The sequence below is a fragment of the Podarcis raffonei genome, chromosome 4 (genome assembly GCF_027172205.1).
Source record: "Podarcis raffonei isolate rPodRaf1 chromosome 4, rPodRaf1.pri, whole genome shotgun sequence".
In the NCBI taxonomy this organism is placed as follows: Eukaryota; Metazoa; Chordata; class Lepidosauria; order Squamata; family Lacertidae; genus Podarcis; species Podarcis raffonei.
The window spans coordinates 72,780,727-72,806,700 of NC_070605.1; the positions used below are offsets into that span (position 1 = coordinate 72,780,727).

Below are 25,974 nucleotides of genomic sequence, written 5' to 3' on the forward strand. Positions count from 1 at the left end.
GCCATTTAGCTCACGAGCCGGGCTGGCCCTTCCCTTTTCGGCGGCCTGAGTTGCGACAGCGCCCGTGGTCTCTTGCCTCGCAGCCCCTTTCCCCGCACACTCGCCGCTACCAAGCACCACCACCACCACCATGGCAGACCAGGCCCTCTCCTTCGCCAAGGACTTCCTGGCAGGCGGCGTGGCGGCAGCCATCAGCAAGACGGCCGTGGCGCCCATCGAGCGGGTCAAGCTGCTGCTTCAGGTCAGGCCTCCTCGCGGGGCGCTTTTATTTGTGGGACGGGGGGTCTGAAAGAGGGGGCAGGGCTGGGAATGAGGCGTTTGGGGTGCGCGGCCCGGACCCCCCGCTGCGCGGTTTCTTTATTTTATTTTAATACGCATTCATGTGTGTATGTTTGTGAGGAACTACTTATGCCCTCGAAAGGCTGCCCGTGACGCCGGCTGCGGCAAGGACAAGAGAGGCGCCCGCCCCGTGTGAGTCTGTGTGTGTGCGCGCGCGCGCGCATGGCTGCCGTTAGGCCGGTTCCGCTGTAGAAAGTTCGTTGGCGGCAGTTTGAATGCGCGCGGCGCTGTTCCCCTCCTCTCCCCCCCGCCAACCAACGCGCAGATGAAAGGATTCTCTCCTCACGCGCGGGGGGGGGCCGCGTCCGCTTCATTCCCTATGCCCCCCCTTTTGTGTAGCGGTGTACTTAAGATGTAGAGGGCGGGAACGCAATGAGAGGTCGAAGGAAGCTGCCTCCGCCATCTTCTGCGGCGACGTGTCGTTGATTGGTGCGACGGCGGCGTAGGGCGTCCGCGCCGATTGGATGCGGCCGGCCTCCCGCCTCCGGGCCCCGCCCTTGCTCTCGTTTCGCGAGGCTTCGGCGGGTGACCCCTGCGGAGCGCGCGAGGTCACCGCCGCCTGTACTGCAGTGGGGCCTAAGCCCAAGCCCCTCCCCTCGAGCCGCAGCCGGGCGGATGCGTGACTGAGGCGGGGCGGGCTGTAAGACTCCCTATGCGGGCAGGCAGAGCAGGCCTCACGCTGCACAGGGTCACATAGCGCGCGACCTTTTCCAGACTAGTTCCGCCATGCACATCCAAAGGACATAACTTTCTCCTTTTAAATGGGGAGGATATATTCTGAACGGATAGGGGCCGTCCAGAGCATCCGGCTGGCACAAAGAAGGGCATGACTTTAATGCTAAACCTCAGCATTTCCCGAAATCCTAGTGAGTCCCTGCCCGCCGTTGTAGACAATTGACCCAGTGGCTGACTTTATTTTTTCTATTTATTGCATTTTTATCACACTTTCAACCTCCCCCCCCCCCAAAAAAGAGCTCAAGGTCGCCTAAATGTCTCTCCTTATTCTCATTTAATGTCCAGAAACAACCCTGTGAGGTAGGTTAGGCTGAGAGGCAGTAACTGGCCCCAAGGTCACCCAGTCAACTTCCTAGCAGAGTGAGGAGTTGAAGTCTGGTCTTCCAGGTCCTTGTCTGACACTTTAGCCGCTATACCACACTGCCACTGACTTGGTATAAGGTGTGTCCTGCATCTACAGCCTACGCTACAAGTATGGGCAAAAACCACGAAAGGACAAGGCAGAAGAGAATCTTCTTTGGTAGCTTCAGAACCTGTGATGAACAGTACAATCCTATGCACATTTGTTTTAAAAAGTTGACCCCATTGAGTTCCTTGGGTCTTTACTCTGAGGTAACTGCATACAGCAGGGATGGAGAACCTGCCACCTGCCACACATCCCCATTTGGCCCACAAAGCTGTTTTGGAGCAAGCTATACCCACCTGTTGTGCATCTGATGTCAGGTGTGGGGAAGTTAAAGATGGGGCTTTGCCAAACAGGGCTTTGTAGGCCCTGCCAGTTAGCAGTGCCTGGAATTCCTCCGTTATACAGAGATTCCTAAGAACTCAACAACCAGTGGATACTCAGAGACACATGGGAACCATTATGATGTTAGGTGATTGACAATGGGGTTGAACCACACAAAATTGACCCATGAGTGGGAGAGTTAAGGATCTGGCCTACCAGACCAAAAAGATTCTCTACCACTGATGTACAGAATGGTAACCAAAGCTGTCAGTTTTATGTGTGTTTCTACATGGAAGCAAAAGGGCACTTAGTTTAGAAATATAAACATATTTATTTAAATGAAAATCCCACAATTAGCAATGAGGAATGGCTGTAGTTCTACTGGTTTAACTTCCTTTAGAAATTAACTTGCAATAGCTATATCCCTGCTCATTAGTTTAATTTTTACAGTAAGCTGATATTTTCACAGTCTACTTGTGACTTTAACAAGACTCATTGGAAGATTAACTACATAGTGAGCTAATAAGAGCATTTCTAAACTGCCAATTCATAGAAAATATGAGGGGAAATTAAAATCATTAGAGAACAAATAATCAACACTGAATCAAATTAATTCTCTGGAAACACTTGTTGAAACAAATATTTTCAGCAATGACAACATAGCCAGAATTGTAGGTGTTTATCTGATTTCAATAGGAATGGTGTTCCAAAGTACTGATGTCACTATACTAAAGCATAGTTTGAGTTGAAACAAATGTATACGTGATAAGTTTGGGACAGTCAGGAGGATTTCTCCAGATAACCATAATTTATATTAGTTAAATAGTTTATATGTAGACTTTATTCCTTATTGATGGAGGGGAAACAAAAAATGGATGTAGCCCTGATTTTTTAGGTGCTTGATATGGATTGCTTAGCTGTTTTTCCAGTTATGGTATTCAATAGCCTTGTACTGTTGCATTTGCCTATTTATTAACTTTGTGTTATATCCAATGAAATAATTGCATGATCAGAATGACTTCTGCCCATGCAACAGAATTTCCCTTCTCCCCCCACAAATTTGCTCTTAGGGCTTCACCAATCTTCAAAAGCAGATTGGATGGGGGAAAGGAGTGGAAGCTTTATAGTATGAGTGGAAGTCATTTTGTTCCTTTAATGACTTAATTGGATTAAATTCTATCCCATTTTTTCTAACTCCCATTGTGACCTCAGATCTTTGAAATGTATACTTCAGTCTGAACCTGAAAAAATAAAGCTTATTTGGAACCATACAATTTCTCATTTAGAGTAACTGTGAACATCTTTTTCTTGCAGGTACAACATGCAAGTCAACAGATTGCTGCTGATAAGCAGTACAAAGGAATCATTGATTGTGTTGTCCGCATTCCTAAAGAGCAAGGAATGCTGTCCTTTTGGCGTGGGAATTTTGCCAATGTCATCAGATATTTCCCAACTCAGGCGCTCAACTTTGCCTTCAAGGATAAGTATAAGCAAGTATTCTTAGGCGGAGTAGACAAGCACACACAGTTCTGGAGATATTTTGCTGGTAACCTGGCCTCTGGTGGTGCAGCTGGAGCAACCTCCCTCTGCTTTGTCTATCCTTTGGATTTTGCAAGAACCCGACTGGCTGCTGATGTTGGAAAAGCTGGCGCTGAAAGAGAATTCAAAGGCCTGGGGGACTGCCTAGTCAAAATCTTCAGGTCTGATGGTCTGCGGGGCTTATATCAAGGGTTCAATGTCTCTGTCCAGGGAATAATCATCTATAGAGCTGCCTACTTTGGGATCTATGACACAGCAAAAGGTAAATGTGATGGTCAGCCTGATACTGACAAGCAACATGCCGGGTGTTTTTGAATAGCACCCATGTAACTATTGAGATGTGCCTAGTAGCACAAGTGAAACCGATAGACTCATTTGCTATACTATCCACGTAGAGGCGGGGGGAGGGAGCTAAACCACAGAAAGTGTTGGTTTACAAAGCCACGCAGATTATCTAGGGAAGAAAACTCCATGTGAATCAGTTTGACAAAATGAACTAACTTTAAATAGGCATTAGGCTGTGTGTCACTATTTGGTTCTGTACTCAATGATGGAAACCTCTCTTGGAATGCAGGGAGTGGAACCCTGGGCAGTCACGGTTGAAGAGGGTTATGAAAGAGACTAGGAGGAAAAAGATCAAAGGCTAGGGGTTGAAATGTTACTTATACTAAAGGAAAAGTTGTAAAAGCTAAAGTGGTTGCATTAACTGTTCCTATAATTTTAACTGTAACCAAGTATGTAAGTTACCCAAGGCTGTTCATTTAGGGCAGAGGACTAGAGCTTAAATTTAACTGCCGTAATCCCAAAGCTCATATTATTCAGATGGATTTTAGTGGTGATTCTGTATTTAGATGTTCGGTATTTTTGTTAATTAAATAAAAAAGTGTTGACACCTGAATGCAGTATCTTTCCGGTATCACATATCTCACTGTCTACCAAAGAGATGACAGGGAGGAGCATATTTTAAAAACAAAACAAGACACTAAAAGAACTGAGGTTGCCTGATCAGAGGTGGAGTTAAAAATAGCAAAACATTAAAATGTACAGTGGTGCCTCGCAAGATGAAATTAATTCGTTCTGCGAGTTTTTTCGTCTTGCGAAGCACGGTTTCCCATAAGAATGCATTGAAAATCAATTTCCATTGAAAAGGAAACAAACTTGCAAGACGCAGCAAGCCCATAGGGAAATTCGTCTTGCAAAGCAACTCAAAAAACGAAAAACTCTTTCGTCTTGCGAGTTTTTCATCTTGTGAGGCATTCGTCTTGCGAGGTACCACTGTAGTTCATAACTAGCAGTCAGTGAATTCCCCTATATAGATTTACTCCCTGAGTAAAAGAAGTTATTGTCCATTTGGACATAAGCAGACTAGAACTTCAGATTTGACCACACATACTAGCTGCAGTGTTAGTCACAAGGGATTATGAACCATCTCTAGTAACTAGATATTGAGAAAAGGCACCATCAGTTGTGTGTTAATGGTTGAATCAAAAAACAGAGGTAAACAGAGTTGCCTGTAATATGATCTTCTATATTAACCAGGAAGGCAAAATTCAACAGTTGAGCATTATTTCATGATACACCATAAAGTGCCCCAAAATACGTATTCAAATGTTGCGTAATGGTAAACAGATCCTTTCTTCAATTTTCAAAATGATGCAGAAGTTCTGTTTTTTCATTATAGGTATGCTCCCAGATCCTAGAAACACTCACATTTTTATAAGCTGGATGATTGCACAATCAGTGACTGCAGTAGCTGGTGTGGTTTCCTATCCATTTGATACAGTGCGACGTCGAATGATGATGCAGTCTGGACGTAAAGCAGGTAAGCAGCACATAAAAATAAGCCAATTTTACATTAAGCATCAGCCTGATAGTCCTGTGCTGCAAGGAATTTCATGCAGATGTTTGCTTGAAATTGAATGCAAACCTAGTGAGCAGGCTAATGGAGGAGAGAGCAGAGTGCTAGATCGCTTCTGCATTTCCCACATTGAAATCACTGGGTTGCTGCAAGAAGGTCAGAACTCTCCATCTTTCTGCTAGTAGTCCTGCCAAGACTTTAACAGGGTAATAAGTAATGTTTATGGGCTATGTGGCTTTTAATTATTTTTGGTGGCAGATGTGAGCACTTTTATGGTGGGCGGAATGCAATACCACACTCTTGATTGTGCTGTTCTGGGGGTTCTCCCAACCCCCTAGAGCTGATTTGGGAGAGGTGCAGGGGGGGGGAGAGAGAGGGGAAATGCCCCATTGCGCTAGTGGAAGTGATTGCTCTGGCTTCCACTAGCACACTAGGTTAGGTGAATCTGGCGCTGTGTCTCAAATTTGTTTCTGTTCTAGTAAGCTTGTGCTTCAGACACCATATATATAGACTTCACATTCATTCTACATAAGTAGTTAATATTTAACTCCTGTTAATACTCATTGTAATTTAGTTCTTCTGGGGTCACAGGACGAGACTGTCCTCATATAAGCGTTGTAAAATCGGCTTAGTAATAACAACTGGGATCCTTCTTCTACCCTACACCCACCCCCAATAAAAGCAGTATATTATCTAGTTTCAGAGTAATATTTGAAGAACAACTTTCTGTGCATAAGTTCTACAATGTGTTAGCTCAGTACTGCTTTTACATTTCTCTGGACAGAAATTAACATGATAGTTCTGCTGTCCTTGAAACTTTTTATTTATTAAATTTATATACTGCCCTTCATCAAAAGATCTCAGGGTGGTTCACAGAATAAATACTTCAAATAATAAACTTATTTTTCCTACAGCTGACATCATGTACTCTGGAACAATTGACTGTTGGAGGAAGATTGCAAAAGATGAAGGTGGAAAGGCTTTCTTCAAGGGTGCATGGTCTAATGTTCTTCGAGGCATGGGTGGTGCTTTTGTGCTTGTGTTGTATGATGAGTTCAAGAAAGTCATCTAAAAAAACCCTTACTAGAATTGTAAGTTAAATTGACAGATCATGTAGAATAACTTGCCATTATGGACCATTGATCTTTGAAAAATTCCAGTGTGGAGTCTTATTTATTGGGGCCAGATTGTGTTTAAGTAGGGCTAGAAACTGCCTTCAGTGAACTGATAACACTTTGAGATACCATTATTCCGGCATTGAAACAGACAACTCAGCTTACTGAGTTTGTCTATTTTTGGTGATAATCGTAGTGCTAGCAGTTCTGGGTCCAAGGCAGCTGAGCTTCACTGAAGAGCAGCCTGAAGTTTCAAGTCCTATCTTAGAGGACCATAAAATCATGTTTTGAGAAGTATTCATTTAACAAATCATGTTTTTCCACTTGTACTTAAGCACTATGTACTGTTTGCACAGCTGAACATCTAGCATTTGTGTTCTCAGAATTGAGGCATTCTGTGAAATAATAAACAAAATTAACTCTGATGTATTGAATTTACTGTTATAACGTGATGTTCAGGGTCATACCTGCTATGCAGTATGGTACTTCTACCAGCTTCAGATAGGGGAGGGAACACGGATGAAAAATTAAATTGGTGCAGCAGGATTTTGTAGAGGAGTGGGCCTAGCTGAGGGGTGGGTAACATTTGAATTTGACTTTGCTTGGCACTGCTAATACCACATTTGATCACTGGACATTAATGATTGAACTTCCACTTTTAAATTAAAAGAGTAAATGAGATCTACTTTTTGAGACTTCCAGAGGTTTGACTACATCTTTATGACAAATGGGCAAAATAGTTTGATTTAGAATCCAAGGAACCTGTTTTGAATATGGTAACACTAGAACCTGCAAAATAATAATAAAAAATGGCTTGGCAATGCTTATGTACATAATTCATTGTGCAATATTATGACAATTGGGCCCCAAAAGAGAAGTGGTGGGAAGCGCGGTATAAGACCACATTGGAAAGCAGGTAGGTGGATTTGAAATAATTTGGATTTGTACAGCTGGTGGTTGTACTGATGACATCAGCTGTCAAATTAACAAAGTGAATGAAGCAGCACTTCAGAGCAATATAGTTCATTCATAAATAGATAAGGTATATTCAGTGTTTCCTTTGTGTATGCATAGTACAAGAAGAGCATTTTAATAGCCCAAATTCAAGATTCTCTGCTTTGAAAAACATTAGATAAATAATAGAATTGTGGAGTTGGAAGGGACCTCAAGAGTCATCTATTCTAACCCCCTGCAACACAGTAATATTTTGCAGCATGACTAGCTCTGATGCAACTATTCTAGTATGCTTAGGATTACACAGTACATTAGAAATGGTTTTTATAAACCTTTATTAACTCCTTTAGCAAGAGGAATTAAGAGCTAAAAACGCTAATATTTGTAAAATCTCAGTGCAGGGCACAAGACATCAGTACACTAAAACTTAAAATCACAACACATGAATGTGGAAGTATCACAATAATGATCACTTAAAGCTTGGCTGGCAATAAAAATCAGCAAAATGTAAGATTAGCTAATCAACTGAGTGTCTTAACAGGCTTGTTGTCAAAAAGCCTTGGCCAATAAGGCTCATTTATTGGAGCAGTGGGCATCTTAAGAAAATGTTGAGTTCTTGATTTCGATGAAGCATGGCAAAGATAAGACTACAAACATTACAGTAGCGCCTGTCCTTTAGAGTAGTGTTTCCCAAACAGTTAAGTCCCCCAACCCTTCTGAATTTAGTGCACCCAATCTGTAACCCTTTATATTTTAGGGGATGGAAATTTTGTGTAGATAGTTCAGCTGCATGTTCCTTGCTGTCGTCATTGCCACTTCCTTGTGTAGCAAAATGACACCTGACTTGATTTCTGTGTTGGCCCCTACAGTTGGATATATATATATACACATACACAAGCACAAGCTTCTTTCTCTAGCTGTTACTTGCATAGGAAACCTATCCCTGGCATTGTCTTCCAGTGTGCTTGAGTAGCAGCTTTTGTACTTGTATACATGCATTTGCAGCTGAGACGAAAGGAAGCACCAAAATAATAGCATTTCCCTAATTTATTTGGGGTAGCAGCTGGCTAGTGAAAATCTCATTGTTTTTGCAGTTCGCAATTCATTTCTTCAACCACTGTTATTTTTTCATCATCTGCTGGCATCAGGTCCACCCATGTTTTCTACAAAAAGGGAAAAGAAAAATCCCCTTAAGGTTAATTCCTAAGGCCCGTGACCACTTCAGTTTCACTTCTTTATTACAGCTCATAACAAAGTTCTGCTAGCATAGCCAGTATTGAAGAATGGTGTGCTGGTGGTTGAGTTTTCCACAGTTCCTTCAACATTTAGAAAATGACAAATGGAAGCTGCAGCAAACACTCTTTGCAATGCAGCTTTTCCTCTGTAATATATTTTCGGTTCAGCCCTGTTTCAAATTTCCACAGAGTGGCTAGGGAAACCCAGCCAGGTGGGCGGGGTAGAATTATTATGGTTTCAATATCTCCAAAAGTTAAAACTTACTTGAAAGTCCTATTTCTTTTAGATGAAACTAAGCAACTACCCTTGGCACTAAAATTTCAGTAAAATTATTAGTTTCTTACACAGGCCTTCCACTGATGGAGCTAGTTAGGTGAATCCCACCCATTATAACTAGAAACTCTTACATTTTTTGTTTTTATAATAATAATAATAATAATTTATTATTTATACCCCGCCCATCTGGCTGGGCCTCCCCAGCCACTCTGGGTGGCTTCCAACAAAATATTAAAATACAGTGGTCTGTTAAACATTAAAAGCTTCCCTGAACAGGGCTGCTTTCAGATGTCTTCTGAATGTCAGGTAGTTGTTTATCGCTTTGACATCTGCTGGAAGGGCGTTCCACAGGGTGGGCGCCACTACCGAGAAGGCTCTCTGCCTGGTTCCCTGTAGCTTTGCTTCTCGCAATGAGGGAACCGCCAGAAGGCCCTCAGCGCTGGACCTCAGCGTCCGGGCAGAATGATGGGGGTGGAGACGCTCCTTCAGGTATACTGGACCGAGGCCGTTTAGGGCTTTAAAGGTCAGCACCAACACTTTGAATTGTGCTCGGAAACGTACTGGGAGCCAATGTAGGTCTTTCAAGACCGGTGTTATATGGTCTCGGCGGCCGCCCCCAGTCACCAGTCTAGCTGCCGCATTCTGGATTAGTTGTAGTTTCCGAGTCACCTTCAAAGGTAGCCCCACGTAGAGTGCATTGCAGTAGTCCAAGCGGGAGATAACCAGAGCATGCACCACTCTGGCGAGACAGTCCGCAGGCAGATAGGGTCTCAGCCTACGTACCAGATGGAGCTGGTAAACAGCTGCCCTGGACACCGATTTGACCTGTGCCTCCATGGACAGCTGTGAGTCCACACACATAAGCTCCATGGACAGCTTATGACCACACAGATAGGTTTGGAGAAGTGGTTACAGTGTTTGGAGACTTCCATCGTTCATACACGATGCTTCAGGGTTCCATCCTATCCCCCATGCTTTTCATATCTATATGAAGCTGCTGGGAGAGATCATAAGGGGGTTTGGGCTGGGTGTTCATCAGTATGCAGATGACACCCAGCTCTACCTCTCCTTTAAATATGAACCAGTGAAGGCTGTGAAGCTCCTGTGTGAGTGCCTGGAGGCGGTTGGAGGATGGATGGCGGCTAACAACAGATTGAGGTTGAATCCCGACAAGACAGAAGTACTGTTTTTGGGGGACGGGTGGGCGGGTGTGGGGGATTCCCTGGTCCTGAATGGGGTAACTGTGCCCCTAAAGGACCAGGTGTGCAGCCTGGGAGTCATTTTGGATTCAGAGCTGTCCATGGAGGTGCAGGTTAATTCTGTGTCCAGGGCGGCTGTCTACCAGCTCCATCGTATGCAGGCTAAGACCCTACCTGCCCACAGACTGTCTCACCAGGGTGGTGCATGCTCTAGTTATCTCCTGCTTGGACTACTGCAATGCACTCTACGTGGGGCTACCTTTGAAGGTGACCCAGAAACTGCAATTAATCCAGAATGCGGCAGCTAGACTAGTGACTGGGACTGGCTGCCGGGACCACATAACACCGGTCCTGAGAGATCTGCATTGGCTCCCAGTACGTTTCTGAGCACAATTCAAAGTGTTGGTGCTGACCTTTAAAGCCCTAAACGGCCTCAGCCCAGTATACCTGAAGGAGCGTCTCCACCCCCATCGTTCAGCCCGGACACTCAGATCCAGCGCTGGGGCCTTCTGGCAGTTCCCTCATTGCGAGAAGTGAGAGGTTACAGGGACCCAGACAGAGGGTCTTCTCAGTAGTGGTGCCCACCCTGTGGAACACCCTCCCTTCAGATGTGAAGGAAATAAGCAGCTATCCTATCTTTAAAAGACATCTGAAGGCAGCCCTGTTTAGGGAGGTTTTTAATATTTAATGCTGTACTGTTTGTAACACTTGATTGGGAGCCGCCCAGAGTGGCTGGGGAAACTCAGCCAGATGGGCGGGGTATAAATTAATAATAATAATAATTACACAATTGTGGAAATATTTTACTAGACTAGATAAAATTTTAGCATGCAAACATCTCTAGGAATGGGGGGAAACTGCTAGTTCAGCAATTTCATGGCACCTTCCGTGTGGCAGTAAGCAATCGCATAGCATTACTTTGTGAATTACAGCCATTCTTCTTTAAATTGTTTTAAAAACTGGCAGAATACTGCATTCAAGGCATTCTAGAACTTACCACATTCTCATATTGCCAAAGAACATCTTTTGGTTGTGGAACTGGAAAAGTTAGGCATCTCCATATGTGGAATCTGCAGGAAGGAAAATGTGGGGCTTTGACCAGGGTCTCAAATCCTGTTCTCCCTAATCCATATCCTCTTGCCTGCAGATGGAGAGCTTCATGCTTAGAAGGGGAGCACTCGCCCAAACAGCATGCACAGATAGGACATAGATTGAATTATGCACTATACGTACTGCATTGTCTTAAATCTTTAACAGATCCTCCTATTCAACATTTTGATTAGAATATTAATACGTTAGATTTTCATTTTGTGTTTTCAGGTCTTCTAGAAATGTTGAATTTTTCAGATGTTTTGGTTAAAATCCTAACAAAGAATACTCAGGCTTGTCAAATCTCAGAACTGGTAATTAAAAATGCTATCCATTTTCTAGATGCAGATAAAATGCATTGTGTTTTACCTTTTCCAGATCAAAATCAGGAGCAAGATTGTTATGACGGTCCCAAGTACTACAAATATTAATAATTCTGTAGGAAATGGATTGGGGTCGATACCTGAAAAGATAGGAAGGCATTAGTGCTAAGTGTATCATAAACACAGGTCCAGCATCAGCTTGTGACGTGGTTCTGGTCCTTAAAGGAGCACCAGACCTGGTAACAACCACAGCCTCTCTTGCCACTTGGCTCTGTCCACATTGCTTGCTGGGATGGGGGCTTCCAGAGTAGTGTTTTTGGGGAAGAACCAGGATGGTGTTTTGCAAATCAAGCATCAGTCTTATATAAGCACACACGTACGGCAGTGTCAATCAACTGATCTGTCTCGCCAGAGTAAGGTTACCAGACGTCCCCGTTTCCCGAGGACAGTCCCCGTATTTACAAATCAGTCCCCATACAAAATCCACTGAAGTTGAAAAGTGTCCCTGGATTCATTGGAAAAAATCTGGTAACCTTACGCCAGAGTGGTACATGCTCTGGTTATTCTCCCGCTTGGACTACTGCAATGCACTCTACATAGGGCTACCTTTGAAGGTGACTTGGAAACCAACTAATCCAGAATGCAGCAGCCAGACTGGTGACTGGGAGTAGCCGCCGAGACCATAGAACACTGGTCCTGAAAGACCTACATTGGCTCCCAGTACTTTTCCAAGCACAATTCAAAGTGTAGGTGCTGACCTCTAAACCCGAAATGGCTTCAGCCCAGTACACCTGAAGGATTGTCTCCACCCCATCATTCAGCCCAGACACTGAGATCCAGCTCTGAGGGTCTTCTGGCAGTTCGCTCACTGTGAGGTCATAGGGAACCAGGCAGAGGGCCTTCTCGGTAGTAGCGCCCACCCTGTTGAATTGCTTCCCATCAGATGTCAAGGAAATAAGCAACTATCTGACTTTCAGAAGACACCTGAAGGTAGCCATTTTAGGGAAGTTTTTAGTGTTTGGTGTTTTATTGTATTTTTAATATTCTGTTGGGAGCCGCTCAGAGTGACTGGGGAAACCCAGCCAGATGGGCGGGTATAAATAAATAAATTGTTGTTGCTGTTAAAGTTCCATCTCGAAGCAACAGGGGGACTGACACTATATCATTTTTGATGTCTGTAAGGCTCAACCGCCAGAAACTTTCTGTAAGTCCTAGAAGCTGGAAGTCTTGGAAGTATGGGCTGTTTTCTTTCAAAAAAAATATTTTAATGTACAAATTTATATAGTTCTGCATGCTGAGGGAGTTCTCTGAATAGATATATATAAACATTTTTGGATGGCTTTGTTTCTCAGGCTGATAGAGGCACACAAGCACCTGAGTTAGCCAGCAGAGAGAATAATAGAGAAAGGGCCAATGGGAAAAAATATAAATAAATCCGTAATCTTACCAAACACAATTGGTTTACTCCAGTCACTCCACTGTGTCCCAATGGGACAATACTGTCCAGCTGCACGGAGCCTCAATGAGTATTTCCCACGTACCGTGTAATTTTGGTGGGTTTGTCCTGTTGTTAACTAAAAGTAGAACATTAATCTGCTTTATGTCTTTGTAGGTGAAATAGCATGCCAATTCATAGTCATCAACTTATTATTTCATAAACTTACACACCATTTGATTGTAAAAGGAAACAAACCTCAAACAGTTAAGAAAGATAAAATCAAGAAAAAATTACAGGCATGTTTTAAAACATACTGAAACAGATTAAATGAGACTCTTAATATTAGGGTTGTGTGTTTGAGCCCTACATTGGGGTGAAGATTCCTGCATTGCAGTGGGTTGGACTAGATGACTCTTGGGGTCCCTCCCACCTTCTACAAATCTGTGATTCTGGGACACCTGCTTCATCTCAATAGGCAGGGAGTTTCAAAGTATAAGGAACAGATGAGATTAAAGCATACATTAAACCATACGAGCAACAGTCAGTAGAAAGGCTAAGAGGTCATCTTTAGGATAATCATGAACAGGCGGGATCCTAAGCCCAAGTAGTGCCAGTGCAGGGGGCATTTCAATTGTTTTGCTGTATATCAAGCTTATTTCTTCGAAGACAGCAATCCTTTGTTTTCTAACACACAAGTAAAGTGCTACAGTTGTGATGTGAGCTAAACCAGCCCTGCATTCATAGCACCAAACAGTCTTGCCTCCGCAGGCAGAAATTTCAGAGGTGGCCATGATATGTTTCTGTGCCTTCATCACAGACAGACACAGCATAACCGCTTGCCTATTGAACTTCTGTCATGCAGTAAAGACTTTATTTCAGCAGGTGTTTAAAGTATTTTTTCTGATTTTATTTTCTTGCATTTTAAACCTTATTGGGCACTGTTTAGAGACTAAGGAGTTAAGCGGTATATAAACAGTTGAAATAAGTACAGAAAATGAAAAGATTATAGGCACTTGTTGACTTCCCCATTCGTTAGAATGTGGAAGTCGCCTAAGGCTTTGGAAATGGAAGGTAATCAGCTCTGAAGCATAATATCACATTGAATATCTGAAGCAATGAAGCAGGTTCCAAACCAAATATTTATTTATTTTGTGTCACCCATCTTTTGAGGATTCTGGGTATTATTTTTTTTGCTATATTTTCCCTTTTGGACCAAATCTGGACACCTAGATAGAACATCCAGTCAGATGGGTGGGGTATAAGCAATAAAATTAATTAATTTCAGAATGCTGTGGACAAAGAATACTATGCTGCCTTCTTAATATTTATAGCCCAGTTTTCTTCCAAGGCAGCATACACATGATTCTCCCATTCTTAAATTCAGTTCATATGCCTCATGTTTGTATAAGATAGCAATACTTACTGTTGAAATTTGGCCTCTGATTTCATCCTTAGAGACAAAAAAGTATCGTTTTTAGTTGGTTTTCATTGTACTTTTTCAAAGTATGCTAGATTTCACAAATTTGGCTGTATACCTTCATTAGTAACGAAGGCAAAAGTTGTCAAGAGTAACTGATAATATCGGAGGACAGAGGGCTGACTTCCTTGTGGGTGGACTATTAACTTCCCCCATAATCTTCTATTTTTTTCATTGTGTAACATAAACACATTATAAACATACATATTAAAAGAAGACGAGCGAGTTATAGAAGTTCACATTTTTCCATACATTAATAGATGTGAAACTTTACAAAATGGTATTTGGCTTCCCACAAATGCTGACCATAAAGCACTAAGCAACCATTTTGCATTCCTATAGACCAAGGGTGGGAAAACTGTGATCCTCCAGATGTAGGGGGATCCTGTCATCTATTGGCCTATGCCAACTGGGGCTGTGAGGAGGGCCACAAATAGGCCTCCTCTGTTATAGTGCAAGGATTTGGCAGACCAGCTTGGGATGTATACAGGAACTCAGCAAATAAATGTCTCGCCACAATCCAGTCATTATTTTAAATATGTAGGATAGACCTGGTATTTGTGTACCAGCATGCATACCTAAATTGAGCCATACGGTATGAAGCTAGGAAGGGCGAGATTTCAGAAACCAGCATTGTTGCAGGATGCTTCTGCGCGTGGGTACATTGATGCACCCACATGTATGGGTTGATGGTATATGCCAGTCAATGTAGCTCACACATTGGAACCTTGACATCACCATGAAAAACGGATGATGTGTCTAGCCTCATGGGGACTTTCTACGCTAGATTGCAGACATAAGCTTTTCCTAATAGGGAGGCTCAACAAATGAACTGAAAAGCGAGGCTGCAATGCATAATATGTTGGGAGGTCATCCCACAAGAAAAGTATCGCTCTCTTTTATCTGAGGATTTTCTTTACTCATGAAAGAACTGTACACAACTCCATCTCTACCAACCAAAAACCTATCTAAGAATGACCATTCACCCCGGTAGATAGGGAATAGCAGTCAAACTAAATTCCGTGTACATTTGAAATCTGACAAATTTTCAAAATGTGAAATGTTTCTTTCACCACGAATTTCTACATCAGATATCTGCATGTGACTAGCAAAGGTAACAAAAAGCTATTCAACAAGCAAAACCACAATTAACCTCTTACCCTTATTTCGTACTTAAAGCAATAGTCTGCGTTATCTTTAAAGGCACAGGGAGGGGGTTTCCATTGTACTTTGCACCCCCACGGCTGTTCATGACAATTCCAAGTGATATCTTCTGGTGGAGTAAGTTTTTCTGTAATGAAAGAGCCAGTATTTTACTTGACAGGTGGAGAGCTGTGAAATTTCAAGGGCATTGGAGTGGTGAACTTCCCTGCTTCCAGTTCCTAAGCATTTCAGATTCTAGCCAGGAATTTTGTGGTGAGAGGTCTTGAAGGGGTACAGGGTGTGTGAATGCAGGCAGGCATTCTTTAATTTTACAAGCATTTTAAAACAAAGGACTAGAGAAGGGGTGAGGGATTTCTGACTCCACAGCCAGCCTAGCCTGTGATCAGGGGTGAAGAGATTTAGAGTCTAATAATATTGGAGGTAGAAGACAGAAGTGAAGACAGAAGTGAAGACTTGAAGACAGAAGTGCCTGGTGTGCTCTGGTCCATGGGGTCACGAAGAGTCGGACACGACTAAACGACCAAACAACAACAACAATATTGGAGGTCCACAGCTTCCCCATCCCTGATTTATAAGGTATCTCAAGATATCTAATTTTTTGCACTATGAGTAAATGAACAAACAAACCCCACCCTCTTTCTCTTACCATGATCGAAAGGCCAGAATTGCTGATCCAAAGGCTGAACCAGTGATTCTTCGCTCGATCCATTCACTCTGAGGGTAATATGATTCTCAGGAACTGTTATATTAGGAAAATGGCACCCAACATGTCTTCCAAGTTTATTATTTTTGTACTGGGGGCATTCTGTCTCTTCTCCATCGTTTTCGCTGCATGCCAAAACATTTTGTTAAAAACCCAACCAGGAACAGCATATTCCCTTCCCCACCCCAATTTAACAAATGAAAATGAATTACTGATATATCAAGTATAGAAAATACTGGACATCTTTAGGAACATTCCTGCCAGTATCCCAAGTGCAATTCATTGAGGTAACACGAACTGTGTAAATGATGCAGGATAAATTTTCAGCTGATGTCCCGTTTCGTCCTGGGGAGAAAAAGTAGGAATGGTCAGTGTGTGTGTGAGTGTGTGTGTGTGGCTCTGAGGCTGCATACCTGCATGGATTAATGTGCTCATCCTATATGTGTTTTATGAGATCAAACTATGCAAAGTGCTTCCTTTTTTAATGTCAAGTGGCTTTTCAACACAGTTTCCACCACCAATGTTTACCCCTGGTGGGGATGTGATTCTCTATTGCTTACCTGCTTTCAGAGACTGGGTTGAGGAGTACAACTCTGATGAGGAATGGCAGGAGCCTCCCCCTCCCCCTGCTCATGTTTACCAGCTCCATCTGGTACGTAGGCTGAGACCCTATCTGCCTGCAGACTGTCTCGCCAGAGTGGTGCATGCTCTGGTTATCTCCCGCTTGGACTACTGCAATGCGCTCTACGTGGGGCTACCTTTGAAGGTGACTCGGAAACTACAACTAATCCAGAATGCGGCAGCTAGACTGGTGACTGGGGGCGGCCGCCGAGACCATATAACACCAGTCTTGAAAGACCTACATTGGCTCCCAGTACGTTTCCGAGCACAATTCAAAGTGTTGGTGCTGACCTTTAAAGCCCTAAACGGCCTCGGTCCAGTATACCTGAAGGAGCGTCTCCACCCCCATCATTCTGCCCGGACGCTGAGGTCCAGCGCCGAGGGCCTTCTGGCGGTTCCCTCATTGCAAGAAGCAAAGCTACAGGGAACCAGGCAGAGAGCCTTCTCGGTAGTGGCGCCCGCCCTGTGGAACGCCCTTCCAGCAGATGTCAAAGAGATAAACAACTACCTGACATTCAGAAGACATCTTAAGGCAGCCCTGTTCAGGGAAGTTTTTAACGTGTGATATTTTACTGTATTTTTGGTTTTTATGGAAGCCGCCCAGAGTGGCTGGGGAGGCCCAGCCAGATGGGCGGGGTATAAATAATAAATTATTATTATTATTATTATTATTATTATTATTATTATTATTATCCTGAAACTCCACAGGAGCAGTGGAGTAGTGTTGATTTGGAACAATGGTTTGCTGAGGGGCACAGTTCAGAAGACAATAGTTGGGCAGAACTAGAAGGTGAACAGCAAGAAGAATGGGAAGAGAGTGAACTAGCTGACACTCTCTCACTGGAAGTTGTGCAGGCTCTGAGATTAGATAAGGTGACTGCGCAAAAGGCTCAAAGGTTGAGAGATCAGGTGGCTAGGAGGCGAGAGGACGGATGTGACTAGAAGGAAGTGGACAGAACCTTAATTGGGATCACCTGCACTCTGAGAATGGTTGCTTGCTCTTTTGCTCCGTACATTAAACATTTCTGTTACTGGTAAGAGACTGCTTTCTCTTTGTACTGCTTATATACGGCCAAGAGGGGAGGAAAAAGAGTCCTTGAAGTCTGACACCTGCTCATTTCAGCTTCCGTTGAGCCTGTTCATGTAGCTGCTTGTTCATGTAATTTCATGCTAGTTTCATTCCTGTTTGCTGCAGTTTCTGGGAACTTCATGATTTGTTTTATATCTCATAGTTGTTTTTGTATCATCTTCAGCGGACACAAACACTTCCTACTCTAATATGTTATTTGTTTACGGTACCTAACTAATCTTCTTCAAGTATCCATCTGCCCTGAGGTGTATTGTGTGCCTACATGTGTGTACTATATGTGTGTGTGAGAGAGAGATCTTCAAGGAGATATGCTTTTTTCATCTCTCCTCACTTTCCATCTTACACCCACATAAGAACCAACCCTACCCCAAAACTAAAATGCCTGATCCACCCACACATTAATGAACTACTTTGGTAATAAATACATTTCCTTCCACTCTGACTTTGCCTGCTCTCCACTGTCACTCATTTGAGCTTCTGCAATTCTAACCATATCTATGCTAAAGTAAGTCCCACACAGTTCTATAGAAATGTATACTTACCCTGATTATTCGCAAAAGTAATGAAGAAAACAGAGCAGAACACTGTGAGGCAAGTCGTGTGAGCAAATCCTATATTGGGCACCATACTGATTTTTCGTTTTTTATATAAATACACAGCAATAAATCCTAAAATGAAAAAAAGAGTTTGTTTTATTTCATTGTTCTGCCACATTTTCATTGGAGTGGTATTCTTTGAAGTTACTCCATTAGGAGAATGGAACATTCCCTCCCACTCATCTCCCCTTGTGTTCACCATGTGCCCTCCCTAAATCTGCTCCAGAGGATTTGAGGGAAACCCAGGAAAGGTTTGAGGGTGACCAGGCAGAGAAGAGTGAGGGGAAATGGAAATCCTTTTGCTAATGGAACAATTTCATTGGTTGCCAGCCTTGTTTTTTCTAGTTTATATGAGGTGACATGTAATACTGGAGCTTTGGTTTTTTTAAAAAAAGTTTCTGTTTCTGTTCTCATTTATATTTATTCAGTTCTACATATGGCATGCCTACATTGTTTTCAGAGAACACGTCTTTGAAATACTCCTGACTAACTTGTAGTCTTCCAGTTGTTGTTGAACTACAACTTGTATCACCCACAGTCAGCATCCCATAGTCACCCAATATATTGAACTTAATGACGAAGTTTTTCTTTTTTAAACAACAACAACAACAACCATCCCAAAAAATCACTGCAGGGCATTCTGTATTATGTTAGCATTACCCTCTTCTGTAAATCTGTTTTATCAAACACTGACACCTAACAATCAGATGATATACATTGATGCCTCGCAAGACGAAATTAATCCGTTCTGCGAGTTTCTTCGTCTTGCGATTTTTTCGTCTTGCGAAGCACAGTTATTAACGGCTTAGCGGCTTAGCGGCTATTAGCGGCTTAGCGGCTATTAGCGGCTTAGCGGCTAAGTGGCTTAGTGGCTATTAACGGCTTAGCGGCTTAGCAGCTTTAAGAAAAAGGAAACAAACTCGCAAGAACTCGCAAGACGTTTCGTCTTGTGAAGCAAGCCCGTAGGGAAATTCGTCTTGCGAAGCGACTCAAAAAACGGAAAACTCTTTCGTCTTGCGCGTTTTTCGTCTTGCGAGGCATTCGTCTTGCGAGGCACCACTGTATACATATTCCCAAGTTAAAAATTAAAAATGTATTGATAATTCTCTCTCTTTCTATATCTCTCTGCTTAAAAAATACACAAAGCTTAGGTTTTTGTTTGCAAAAAGTTGCATGGAAAACCCTACTAAAATTTCAAAACAAACCCCCATAAAATTCTTAAATTTGACATTTTAATATTGCCTGGTAAACAAGGGGGGAAAGCCCGGGTGTACAGATGGGGAAAAATGAATAAACGGGGAGTGGGGAATGGCAGGTTTCCACCACTCTCCACCCCCCCCCCCCATGTAAGGTTGCAATCACGTATGTAAAGTAAGTATAAGTTGCAGGTCCACTGTATATAGAAATATAGGTTGGTTACCTGTATTTTTCCAGCTTTTTGTTTGTCAGTTCTTTTCTTTTTCTAATCTTGATAGCAATCCAGTTCCTTTTCCTTCCAGGTATGAAAGTTCCCTACTTGTCCATCTGTTGATCTTTCATCATCAAGTACTGGAGCAATGGGTTATGTTTTGGGGAGTAAAAAAAGAATGTCCAATCTGTTAAGCAGTTGTTTTTTAATACAGTTTGCACACAATAATATTTTTTGTCTAGTTCTTTTAGACATCATTTTCACTAAGAATCTTTCCATTGGTCTAAAATACTGATTTTCTTTCCTAACCCACAAACCTTTCTAAGTCATAATAAGATTCCTGCTTCTTGGTAGCATTCTTCTGTCTTGGGTACCCAAACTACCCTCTTTCCAGTTTTTGAGAATAGCAAAGGGTTTCTCAAGACCTAGAGTGGTTGGAGTGGTGATGACTGTCACGATGTTGAAAGGATTGGGATAGTAGATATATTCTACTATCCCTGCTGTGTCTCCCCCCACCCCACCAATGAAAAATGGGTGATGTATTTGTGAAAGGTTATGAATGTGGCCCCTTGTTATCTGCTGGGTGGGGAGTTGTTCTTACCGTCTCTTCTTACAGGCTCAATAAGATTGTAGTGAAGAGAAGTTGTGGCAGTGCAGAGAGAACGCAAGGATATATAAGTTGCTTTCATAAGGAGCATTGCATAATGAACTTCCTTCTTTCACTTCCAATTTACAGTAAGTGAATAAGAAAGAACAAAGTAGTGGGATGCTTTCTCTTACTCTTGAAGGCCTTTCTGGTGTCTTCCTTATATTCTTGATACTGCCTGAAGAAGAATTCACCATGTACAGGCCCACTGAACAAATATATCTCCTAAAGAGATCATTGTCAAAAGCTTTTGTTCATAAATGATATGATAATAAAAACTCCAAACTCGGTGTATGGGCAGGGTTCACCAAGGGTTTCTGGACATAAGAGACCTCCTGGTGTTCTGAGGTTCGTTGGGACCTGGAGAAAAGTGTCTGAAGCCTTCAGACCCACAGTTTTCTAATTAAAGTAACAGACATAGGGAAATTCAGGAAATTCTCATCATAGGCCATCTCAGTTGTCACAGTTGCCTCACTAAGAACAACCACTTCCTGTCTTTAATGTCAGCCAAAAGTTTCCTTTTTGGGGAGTTCCTATTTTCACATCTTAGCCCAGGAAAGACAATAGCTTGTGGGCTGCAGAGTGTTCTTTTGTTGAATGACAGTTGTCACCATGGCGTTCTGAAGGTGCAAGCAAGTTTCTGTCAATATACTTCATGAGGGAGAGCTTCAGTTTTGCTCCTGAGGCTGCAATGGATATCCACTGGGAACTCAACCCAGGATATTTCCACTGTTATGCTCAGGAAAATAATATTCTAATCAACAGAAATGACGTGTATCATATCTAGTCACCATTCCCTTTATTTCCGATATTCAGCCTTTGCTTATGTAGCTGATGCACAAGAGAGAGATATCAGCAAGCTTGGAAGAATTCTAAGATTTGCTGAACTCCAAAAATAGGGGGGGTAGATAGATAATAAGATAGAACCCCAACTCACCCAAACAGGCCAATAGTATTTGTACTCAGTGGGTTTCCAATGCCTGGTTAAAAGTCTGTCCTGATGGAGCTGTACACAAACAACTTTGAAGGGTGTTTCATAACTGTGGGGACACCACCGAATAGCTTCTTTCTCTCATGCTCACCAATCTAATTGATCTTACCAATTGGACTACTAGCAAGACCTCTGAAGCTGCCCTTAAGACACAGAGAGGTTTACTTTGGCACAATAAAATTGCCAACCTGTAGAGAACCTGCAAGTTTTGTTCTGAGTGGTGCATAAAAGCTGGGTGGCGATGGAAAAGGGATGATTTCAATTGGAAGTGTCATTGTCCCAATCTGAATAAGCTCCATCTTCCACAGATGCTATTAACACCCCACAAAAATACCCATGGGAAGATAAGGACCTCCTGCTTCATGTCTACTTTGGTTCTAGGTTTTATAAGGTACCACAAGACTGAGCTGTTTTAACAAAATATTCAGTGATTTGCATAATAAGCCGTTCCCATAACTATAGGGTTGGATCTAATTAAATCATATTTAAGAGTAGACTCATTAACTAACGAATCCATGGATTTCACTGTGCCTACTCTAATCATGACTTATTTGGTTAAAACCCATGCCCAAATTAATGTAACATCAGGTGGTGTGGGACCACACAGTGTTACACAATTGATGGATAGACCCCAACTGACCTCTTCCTCTTTGTGGGAAGCAGCAGAAATTATAGGAAACAGTTGTGACTCAAACAGTGGGGAACATGTGGCTAGAGCTGAAAAATATTTCCATCTACTGTATAGACAGTGGTACCTCTGGATACGAACGGGATCTGTTCCAGAGCCCCATTCGCATCCTGAAGTAAACATAACCCACGAGTGCGCGACTGCATGTGCGCGGGTCACGTTTTGCCACTTCTGCACATGCGTGTGATGTCATTTTGAGCGTCTGTGCATGTGCGAGCGGTGAAACCCAGAAGTAACGCGCTCCATTACTTCCATTACTTGCGGAGCGCAATCCGAAAATATTCATCCCAAAGCTACATCAACCTGAGGTATGACTGTACTCGGGTATGAGCTGACTTTTTCAGCACATTTTTTATGCTGAAAAAGCCCCCCCCCAGCTTATACTTGAGTGAGGCGGGTGGCGGCGGAGGGACAAGCAGCCCGAAAGGAGCCCTTTCTTGCTGCTGGTCCCACTGTTGCCTCCCACCTCTCGCAAGGGCAGGCACAGGAGCTGTGGTTGGGAGAGGCGCTGCGCTGTGCCTCTCCCAACTGTGGCTCCTATCTCTGCTCTTGCAAGCGGCAGAGGCGGCAGCAGAGGGACAAGTGGCCTGAAAGGAGCCCTTTCTCGCCGCTGGTCCCGCCGCCACTGCCTGCCATCATCCCTGACCACTGTTCTTGTTAGCTAGGGATGATGGGAGTTGTAGTCCCAAAACATCTGGAGGGCCGAGTTTGCCTATGCCTGTCCTAAAGGCTTATTTATAAGCCTCAGACAGAGTCGTGGAAGGGAGCAGGGCAAGGGGCGGAGCTTTCTTACTGAGAAGAGAAAAGGAACTGGTGAGAAGTGGTTGGCTGGGTTATGAGCAAAGCTCCTCTGGTCTGATAGGAACATAGAGAAGCTCTGATGTGACACAGCCGTTTTGAGAGCCCTGACTTGGAGTTCAGTGATTCACTCGGTCAAAGACAGGACAATAACCTAATTTGGAGCATGTTAAGTGGAAAATACTTATTTCTATGCGAGGGAGCTTATATTATAACCATTGTTAGGAAGAAGCATAGGAGCTCAGAAAGCTGCCTTCTACTGAGTCAGACCATTGATTCATTTCATCAGAATTATCTACACTGACTGACAGTGGCATTCTGGGGCTGAAGGCAAGTTTCTCTCCCACCTCAGCCCAGATGTTTTGCATACAGAACAGATGCTCTGCCACAAAGCTACAGCCCTTGCTGTAGCCAGAGGACCTGTTTCCAGATAGGATAAGTGCCTGCCCCTGTTAGCAGTAGGTGTGGCATGAGGATATGATAGTGGAGGGGAGGTTTTGTTAATGCAATCAGATTTTTTTCAGGGTAGTGATAGGACACTGGGTGGGCAATGGAGTGCTGCCATACACAAGGAGCCTCAGAAATAATAAAGGCCTGGTGGTTTTTTTAAAAAAAGATGTTGGATAGTTTTATTGTTTCCAGTTTTATACAAGCAAACCACAGAAGCCATTCTTTCCAGAGTGTTCCTGGCCCACTGGTCCAGCAGAAGACTAGGAATGGGGAAGGGTCGCCACTTATGCAGGGCTGTCCTGCCCACGAGGCAGGCTGAAGCAGCCATCTTGGACAGTGGAATCCCATGGGGCAGTGCCCACACAGGGACCCCGCCTGCCCCTACCACCACTGGGGAATGCAGAGCAGTAGGAGAGATCTCCCTGGAAGCCACTTCTGTGCAAGCAGGGTAAGCAAGGCTTCGGCTAGGGACACTTTCCTGCTTTGCCTCAGGCAGTGAAATGGGATGGGCTGCCCCTTGCACTTATGCATTGCCATCAGATTTACTTTTGCTAATTTATATGTACAGGTGCAAATTTAGCTAGTACTTTTATTCAAACGATGGGACGCGGATGGCGCTGTGGGTTAAACCAATCAGAAGGTTGGCAGTTCAAATTCCTGGGACGGAGTGAGCTCCCGTTGCTCGGTTCCTGCTCCTGCCAACCTAGCAGTTCGAAAGCACATCAAAGTGCAAGTAGATAAATAGGGACCGCTCCGGCAGGAAGGTAAACGGCGTTTCCGTGCGCTGCTCCGGTTCCCCAGAAGCGGCTAAGTCATGCTGGTCACATGACCCGGATGCTGTCTGCAGACAAACGCCGGCTCCCTCGGCCTATAGAGCGAGATGAGCGCGCAACCCCAGAGTCGGTCACAACTGGACCTAATGGTCAGGGGTCCCTCTACTTTTACTTTTATCCAAACAACACAAGTCACCTTGGGGTGCGGATAGCCAGGTGGTCTGCATGCCTGCTTTGCCTATTGGTCTTTAAAGTGGACTTGAACCAGACAGTGCTTCAAAAAGAGGGCTCTTTCAAATAGAGGTCATTTGAGAGTCCTTCAGACAGAGAGTCCTTCTTCTCCAATCATGGACTGTCCTACAGTCCAACTGTCCTTGAATCTTTGCTAGGGTTGAGAATTGAATCTAAAATAAACCACTGCACAGGCTGTGGACATAGGGGATGACACATCCGACAAGAATGAGAAAGTGGGGCAAGAGAGAAGATGAATTTGCATGCCAAGCAAGAGGAAGGTGTAACTTTGCATGGAAGCTTGCTTCATTTTTGTTCTGAGACGAACTCGTCATGAGAAAGAGGCTTCTTTCCTCCTTTCACAGAACAGTGTCTTTCTTCATATCCTGGTCTAATTACAGAAAACCTAGTTCTGAGTACAAAACTAATTGAATGGCCACTGTTTGATTTCCTGTTTTTATCTTTCTAAGAAGCTGAATTTCCATGTAATTTGTATCTATAGCTTTGCATTTCAAGGCTGTATTTCCATCCAGCTGTTAATCTGCTTTCTACTTGGCTTAATCTCAATATTCTCGCCTTGTACACAGAAAGCAAATTAGCAATAGAACAGAAGGTAAATGTGGCCCCAAACCGATAAAACACTATCTTTGGAGCTATTCATATACACGTGCCCACTTCATTATAAATACATTAAGTCAGAATGAATGCAATAGGTGCTGATATAGTTATGGATGTGCAATTTTATCACTTATCGTCTTCCCAGTTGTTTCAGACTCTTTTCTGTGTGCCTTAAGAGGCTTATTAACCCAACCCCTTATTAAACTCCTCTTACTAACCTCCATAATGCTTTTTAAAGTATTACAAAAAAAACCCTTCATGTTGTGTGTTCTGCTATGTGTAGAATCAAACCCTAAAAGCAGTTCCAGGAGTTTGATAATGCTAAAACAGCCATGTATCTATGAAGCTGCAATACAGTTTCGTATTAACTGGTGAGACTTTCAACATTCACCACAAGATGGTGCAGCTGTTCTCTCCAATAGGTTTTCATGCCCAAATCCCATGCAAGTACTAGAATATGAGAATACAACCCCCCACTTTTAAAATCCCAACTAAACAAAACTAAAACAATAAATAAAAACACACCCGCATTGTTGATACAGAAACACCTATAAAAACACTTAACTAGTTTGCAGCTTATTTTTTCTCTCCCACTGCTGCCCCCTCCTAGAAACATGGCATTTTAAATTTCACTACAATAATCCCATTGCAACAAACTACATTTCTTACTGACACCAATCAACTCCATTCTCATTATGGAAACTACTTACTAATAATAATAAAAAATACACATGGATGCTTGAGTAAATGTAGTGCAGGAATTATAATCTCGAAATCTCCAGTTTAAATCACATGCTTGCTGCAAAACTACATTCGTAGAAGTTAGCCTTAGGCAAATCCCTGGGTATATAAACTAAAGGTGGGCTGAAAGTTTGAACTTTCCGATAATTTG

At 43.1% G+C, this 25,974-nt stretch overlaps 2 protein-coding genes across 3 annotated transcripts; one reads left to right on the forward strand and one right to left on the reverse strand.

The window, feature by feature from the left end:
• The first annotated feature begins 19 nt into the window (after positions 1-19).
• On the forward strand, positions 20-6,738 carry SLC25A6 (solute carrier family 25 member 6). Its single transcript, XM_053387310.1, has 4 exons — positions 20-241; positions 3,116-3,602; positions 5,022-5,162; positions 6,113-6,738. The coding sequence occupies exons 1-4, from the start codon at positions 131-133 to the stop codon at positions 6,268-6,270; spliced, it is 897 nt and encodes a 298-aa protein (XP_053243285.1). The 5' UTR covers positions 20-130; the 3' UTR covers positions 6,271-6,738.
• Positions 6,739-7,636: 898 nt separating this feature from the next.
• On the reverse strand, positions 7,637-20,876 carry LOC128413247 (granulocyte-macrophage colony-stimulating factor receptor subunit alpha-like). 2 transcript variants are annotated; one of them, XM_053387308.1, is made up of 11 exons: positions 20,489-20,876; positions 19,900-20,027; positions 18,426-18,551; positions 16,385-16,517; positions 16,116-16,297; positions 15,466-15,596; positions 14,252-14,278; positions 12,838-12,964; positions 11,437-11,530; positions 10,976-11,048; positions 7,637-8,430 (listed from the first exon to the last, which is right to left on the reverse strand). In XM_053387308.1, exons 3-11 carry the CDS (start codon positions 18,508-18,510, stop codon positions 8,347-8,349), a joined length of 936 nt encoding a protein of 311 aa, XP_053243283.1. In that variant the 5' UTR covers positions 18,511-18,551; positions 19,900-20,027; positions 20,489-20,876; the 3' UTR covers positions 7,637-8,346. The 2 variants fall into 2 exon arrangements, with proteins under 2 accessions (XP_053243283.1, XP_053243282.1); XM_053387307.1 differs by lacking the exons at positions 19,900-20,027; positions 20,489-20,876 and having other exon boundaries at positions 18,426-18,672.
• Positions 20,877-25,974: the final 5,098 nt, after the last annotated feature.

Bases quoted from the DNA above. Each gene is read 5' to 3' on its own strand.
- SLC25A6 (XM_053387310.1), top strand. From the start codon at position 131: ATGGCAGACCAGGCCCTCTCCTTCGCCAAGGACTTCCTGGCAGGCGGC. The intron at 3,603-5,021 runs GTAAATGTGATG...TTTTCATTATAG, and splicing joins GATCTATGACACAGCAAAAG to GTATGCTCCCAGATCCTAGA. The intron at 5,163-6,112 runs GTAAGCAGCACA...TTTTTCCTACAG, and splicing joins GCAGTCTGGACGTAAAGCAG to CTGACATCATGTACTCTGGA.
- LOC128413247 (XM_053387307.1), bottom strand. From the start codon at position 18,648: ATGTTCCATTCTCCTAATGGAGTAACTTCAAAGAATACCACTCCAATG. The intron at 16,298-16,384 runs GTAATTCATTTT...TTTGGCATGCAG, and splicing joins TTTCTATACTTGATATATCA to CGAAAACGATGGAGAAGAGA. The intron at 8,431-10,975 runs GTAAGTTCTAGA...CCCTTTTTGTAG, and splicing joins TTTGGCAATATGAGAATGTG to AAAACATGGGTGGACCTGAT.